This window comes from Tupaia chinensis, unplaced genomic scaffold, assembly GCF_000334495.1.
Source record: "Tupaia chinensis unplaced genomic scaffold, TupChi_1.0 Scaffold000332_1, whole genome shotgun sequence".
Taxonomy (NCBI): Eukaryota; Metazoa; Chordata; class Mammalia; order Scandentia; family Tupaiidae; genus Tupaia; species Tupaia belangeri.
In genome coordinates this window covers 2,103,596-2,109,282 of record NW_006159826.1, presented here as the reverse complement: position 1 = coordinate 2,109,282, position 5,687 = coordinate 2,103,596, and the positions used below count along the sequence as shown (strand labels likewise).

Here is a 5,687-nt window from a genome sequence, read left to right as displayed (position 1 = left end):
ACCCCACTGATCAGCAAACACAGCTCAAGGACCGTATGGCCTCCCCCCCCAGCGATGACAGGCTAGACCACATCCCAGGAGAACAATGGAAAAGAACACAAGGTCACGATGAAACTGCACAGAAAACTTCCGAGTGGTGGAGATGGAAAGGCAAGAGAGAGAGAGTCCACCTTCTGTACACGGACCGGGGTCAGCGGGCTGTGCCAGCCAGGCTACCTGACAGCCCAGCCTCCCGGGAGACGGGCGGTCGCTCAGTGTGTATCTGTGCCTCTCCCACACAGAGCCGACAGTGGCATCATTGTACGAGATAAACCAGTAAACTTTTCTTGTTTTGAGTTTGTAGGGCTTTCGGAAAGTTTGAAAGGCTTGGTAATCGGCTTCACAGATCACAAAAGCGATCGGACTATCAGGGGCACGAAGCCATCAGTCCCCTACCTCTGGCAGGCATCTGACGGCTCTACCAGCATCCCCAGCTCCTTCCTGCTGTCGTCGCAGTCACTGCCCTGCGAGTCCTGCCCCATGGAGTTTTCGTTTCCACTGGAGCCACTGCTCATATCCACGTCTTCCTGGAGTGGGGCCTGGCCAGGCGTGGGCTCTGCCAGCTCCTTGGTGGGGCTGCTGGGGCCGGGGGGAAGCTCCACGTACCCGTTCATGGTGGGGTCCAGGATGAAGCTGCAGGCAAGGGGAAGGCTGTCAGACACTGAAAAGAGCACACGCCGGTGACCACCGGAGCAGCAGGCAGGGGAGCCCGTGCCACAGATGAATCCAGGCGTCAGGGTCACCACGGAGGTCGCCCCGCACGTTACTCGCTGGCCCTTATCTACTGAGCTCCTCAGCGACCCGCCACGAAGCCAGAAGAGCGTTCCAGCACGCAGCCTCCCCTGGGCACCAGGCAGCGGGCCTGGCAGGAGGCAGACACAGGCCTCGGCACCCACACCGGGCACATGGGGGTTGTGGAAAGACGCAGAGTTCCGCTGGAGGGCTTGGGTGATGTGCAGGGGCTCAGAGAGCGTAGCAATGACAGCACGGCGAGGCCAAGGGCAGGGATGCGACGGGACAGATGAGGTTGCGGCAGGTGGGGCTCCACAGGCACGGCCCCCCAGGACCTCCAGGGGCACCCCGTCCTTCGGACCCCCACCTACTGCGACCTGCTGAGCCCAGTGGGAAGCTGAAGGCAAATGACCCACCGAATCAGGCTTGGGGGCGGGACCACCAAGGCACCCCTAACCACAGAGGGGAGACCATGGGAGAGGTCAGGCGCCAGCGGAGGGCTGGCAGCGCCAGGCCGAGGCCGACCTTGGACACTCTGCTAAGCGCTGGCTCTCAGGACTCCAGGGAGTCCCATGGCCATCATGGAGGACCACTCTGTGTGGGTGCAAAAGTGTCTGGAACCCACACAGAGCCTTTTCGTTAGCACGGTCTCCAGTGAGTACGCCGAAGGACCCCTACCCCATACCGTGAGCAGGGTGCCGTTCCTGGAGGAGCCCCTGCCAGTGCAGACCTCAGAGCGGCCTGTCCCTGACGATGGGACCCCGCCACCCAGGATCCTTAGCGGGGAGGCATGCGGCCCCTGCCCTGTGCCCTGAGGCGCCGTGGTGGGCTGACGGGCATGGCACTGCCCCCGCGTGGCATCTGCTTGGCCCTGCCAGAGCAGGATGGGAGACAGACTGGTTTCTGGATTCTGGATAAAGCTGTCAACAGTCTCGTTCTCAAGTTCCCATCTGACTGGGAGAGCGTTCCCACCTCTCCTCCCCCCTAAACCCTCATGACAGGGGTCAGAATGTGGGGTGCGGGGGACAGGGTCTGCCGCATCCTTGGAAACCCGGAAGGCCCCAGTCACCTGCCACAAAGTGAAGGGCTCCCAGCCAGCCGGCCTTGGGTGGAAGGAGCGGTGAGGACAGCGTGAAAGCCCGAGTCCTCCCGAGGAGCGGATGTGGTGCGAGGGGACCAGGGCCACGGAGGATGGGGTATACACTCCACGGGACGCACGACAACAGGACACCAGGACACGAGGTCTCTCTGACATGCCTCCCTCGTGGAACACCCCACGGTCCCCTCCCCCACAGGGCAGCAGGGCAAAGGGCCAAACCCCTCCGTCCCAGGGCAACGCTGTGAGGGCTACACGGGCTGAGCCTCCGGGAGCAGGACCCAGGCAGCCAGATGGGAGCCCAGCATAGTCCCTCAGCCATGGCCTCTCAGGGTCTAGCCACTGGGAGAGGCCTTCTTGGGGCACCTGCGGAGGGGGACGGGCCTCCGGGAGAAGCCACCCACATCACTGTTTAGAAACCGATTCACGAGAAACACAGACAAAAGCCGGCTTGGAGAAGGTGTGTCGCGTGGACAGCCATCAAGGCCTGAGGGGGAGCCCTGCCCCGACAGCACCTATTCTCCCTCCCAGCGGCAACCTCCGGAGAAGACAGGGCCGAGGAGCTGGTGATGGAGGCCGAGACACAAGGCTGAGATGAGGCGGCCACACTGAGGCAGGACATCAGAAAGCGGAAGCTGAGTGGCTGTGATAAAGGAAAAGCCCTCCATGATGGGCAGGGAGTGCAGGGGAAACTTGCTTAAGATGCAAAGGAGGGACCAGCATGACCCAGGAGGAGAGAAGGCACGTGGAGGAAAGCCACACTCTTACCTGTGGATAAAAACTCTCCTGGGGGCCAGCAGGGGGCGTGGAGGTTAAGGCGCTGGATCCCATATGGCCAACTGCATGGTTCGAGTCCTGGACCAGATGGCTTAAAAGTCAGGGCCAGCAGGTGGTATGGAGGTAAAGGTGCTGAATTCCCACGTGGCCAACCACAGTTTGAGTCCCAGACATGGCAACTTGAAAATCGTGCTGAGGGGAACCAGCAGTTAGTGTAATGGCTATGTTGCTGGACTCCCACGTAGTCGACCGCGGTTCGCGTCCCGGACCCGGTGGCTTAAAACTCACGTCGGGCGCGTGTGAGTGCGTGCCCAAGATCCCGAGAGGAAAATGGAGGAGAAGGGATTGTGGCGTGGCCATCCCCCCTGGGGGGTGATTTCTCATTTTCTGTCTCTATGTCTCTCTCTCTCTCTCTGTCTGGCGAGCGCACGTGCCCTGTAGTGAAAGCCTCTCCAAAAAAGAAAAGAAAAGAAAAGAAAATCGTGCTGAGCGCATGTATGTGTATGCCAAAAAGCCTGAGAGGTGAGACCAGCAGATGGCATAATAGTTACATGGCTGCACTCCCACATAGTCGACTGCGATTTGAGTCCTGGACTCAGCAGCTTAAAACTCATGCCAGACACATGTGCGTGCGTGCCCAAGATCCCAAGAGAGCGGAGGAGAAGGAACTGCAGTGTGGCTATCCCCTCGGGGGCCAGGTGATTTCTCACTGTCTGTCTCTCTCTGCCTGTCCAGCGAGCGAACGTGCCCTATAGCAAAAAATCTCTCTCAAAAAAAAAAAAAAAATCCCAAGAGGAGAAAGGAGGAGAAGGGACAGCTGTATGGCCATGCCCTCTGCAGGATTTTTCACTTTCCTCTCTCTGTCTCTCTCTGATGAGCTCACACAGCCCATGGCAAAAATCTAAAAAAAAAGAGAAAAGAAAAGAAAATCATGCCAGGCGCACGTGCGTATATGCCCAAAATCCTGAGAGGAGGCTGGAGAAGGGACTGTGGCATGGCCATCCTCCTGGGGGTGATTTCTCATCTTACGTCTCTCGGTGTATCTCTTTCTGGCAGGCACATGTACCCTAAACACACCCTACAGCAAAAACTATATATATATCTATATATCTTTCTGAAAAAGGTATCAGTACAATGCAACAAAAACCACAAGGAAAGACCCATAAATAAACTGTCCTAACTCAACACAGATTTGTACGTGGCTGTCAATCGCAGGGCACCCTAAGCTCCAGGCAGAATTACATGGAAGGCATCCTTCTAGCTACATCCTGATAAAATGTATACATGCATACTTATTGCCACAGGGCCTGTGTGCTCACCAGAGAGGGACAGAGGGAGGGAGGGAGAACAAGCTCCCCTCAGTGGGGGACTGTCATGCCGCAATCCTTTTTCCTCCATTTCTCTATCCTCTCAGGGTTTGGGGCCTACACACACGCGCGCGTCCGGAGTGTTTTTCAAGCCACCAGGCTGGGACTTGAACCATGGTTGGCCATGTGGATTCTTGCTCCCTTAACCATTATGCTATGGGACTAACTTGAAAGTTTCAAGGAGAAAGAAAATCCTACGCGCATTCAAACACATACACAAGAATAATACACAAGTTTCTCTCAAAGAATGAAAAGTCATTTAGTCTGAGATATCTGCTGCATATAAAATTTACAAAAACTAATGCCTACACACAGCCACTCCGACCTTTCAACATTTCATGGATGCTCTTGCTCACTTGATGAAGCCGGAGAGGCAGTGACCTTTGGAAGCGGAGAAGCTGAGGCTGTTCTGCAGAGAAAAGCCGGTCCTCTGAACTGCTGGGAAGGCACTCAACTCCCATCAGGAAAACGCGGAAATCCTTCGCCCTGGCCGTTACCGAGGAGGTGGGGACCGGGGGCTCTTGTGCATGGAGGCAGTGGCGTTAGAAAGTCTTCCTGGAGGGAAATTTGGGTGCCTTGTGGCATCTGAGATCTGCCTCCCTTCCCCCCTTCCCCTCAGAGGACTACACCCCGGGAGTGCTCACACGTATGCCCAGAGGGTGAGCCAGCACCGAGTAACAAGGCCTGGCGGCCCCTTCAGCAAGGAACTATTCTACCTCCCCTCTCCAGGGCACCCTGTCCAGTTCCCTCCTGGGCTCCTGCCTCTACCTGGCCATGCTGGTCAGGACTACAGGGCAGCAAGAGAGAAGCTGGTGAAAGTCCGTGCCCGTCAGGCCAGGGCTAGCCTGCAGGGGGGCTGCCAGCTGAGGTCCAGCCGCAGCTCCTAGGCCTCTCCTGTGTCTGCCCAGCTCCGTGAGTGCCAGCCTCAGGGCTCTGCCCTCAGTGCCCCTGGGTGCCCGCCACGCTCCTCCTGCAGGCGCCCCGCACCCCCCTCCAGCTTCTCAGCCCCTGCTCTGCTCTCTTTCCTCCACATCACTGCATCTCCCCAGAACACGAGCCCAGGAGGCCAGGAGCTCAGACTGCTCACTGTAGGACCCTAGGCCTGGCACACACTGCCGAGGGCACAGAGCTGAGGACACCTGCACCAGGATGCCATCACCCATGAAGAGGCAGACCAGACAGGCTGGCATGGAGGAGTCCAGAACATCAGATGACAAGGCACAGAATGAGAAACAGCCACAGGGAAGGATGGGAGAGGCCGACAGGGTGTCCTGCTCGCCAGCCCGCTCTCCCAGTGCTCAGTGCGCCTGCGGTACACAGGACAGACATCCCTCCTGCCCTCCTGGACCGACCTCATGGGGACTGACAGCAGGAGCTGGGTATGGGGGTACCACAAGGACTGCTAAGGAGAAGCCACCAGAGCAGTGACTGCTTGTGGGCAGCAGCGCGGAGCCTGAGGGAGGCAGCCAGAGGCGGCTAGGTGTGGCTAGCTCAGACGGCCTCCCGGCATGCCGCCCAGAGCCCTGCCTCTCTATCTCCCAGGCTCGCAGCCACCTGCTCGTCTCCAACCCCTGCCCCACTCCAGTGGGGCCTCCTGGCCTCTCCGGAGGCCGCTCCAGGCGTCCGCTCTGTCTACAGTATGGCTGGGGAGGGGCCCCGCCCAGGGGAGGGGGCCA

At 58.6% G+C, this 5,687-nt stretch overlaps 1 protein-coding gene across 5 annotated transcripts in view; it reads right to left on the bottom strand.

Moving 5' to 3' along the window:
• The window catches only part of PER2 (period circadian regulator 2), a 45,629-nt gene that overhangs the window by 33,251 nt on the left and 6,691 nt on the right, over positions 1-5,687 (bottom strand). For 2 of the 5 annotated variants that reach the window (XM_006151940.1, XM_006151942.3), the window contains exon 2: positions 436-672. In XM_006151940.1, coding sequence (XP_006152002.1) covers positions 436-653 — 218 coding nt within the window. In that variant the 5' untranslated portion in view covers positions 654-672. Of the gene's footprint in view, positions 1-435; positions 673-4,367; positions 5,587-5,687 lie in introns of those variants that run through there. The other 3 variants (XM_006151939.3, XM_014589110.2, XM_027773217.1) reach the window with 3 other exon arrangements.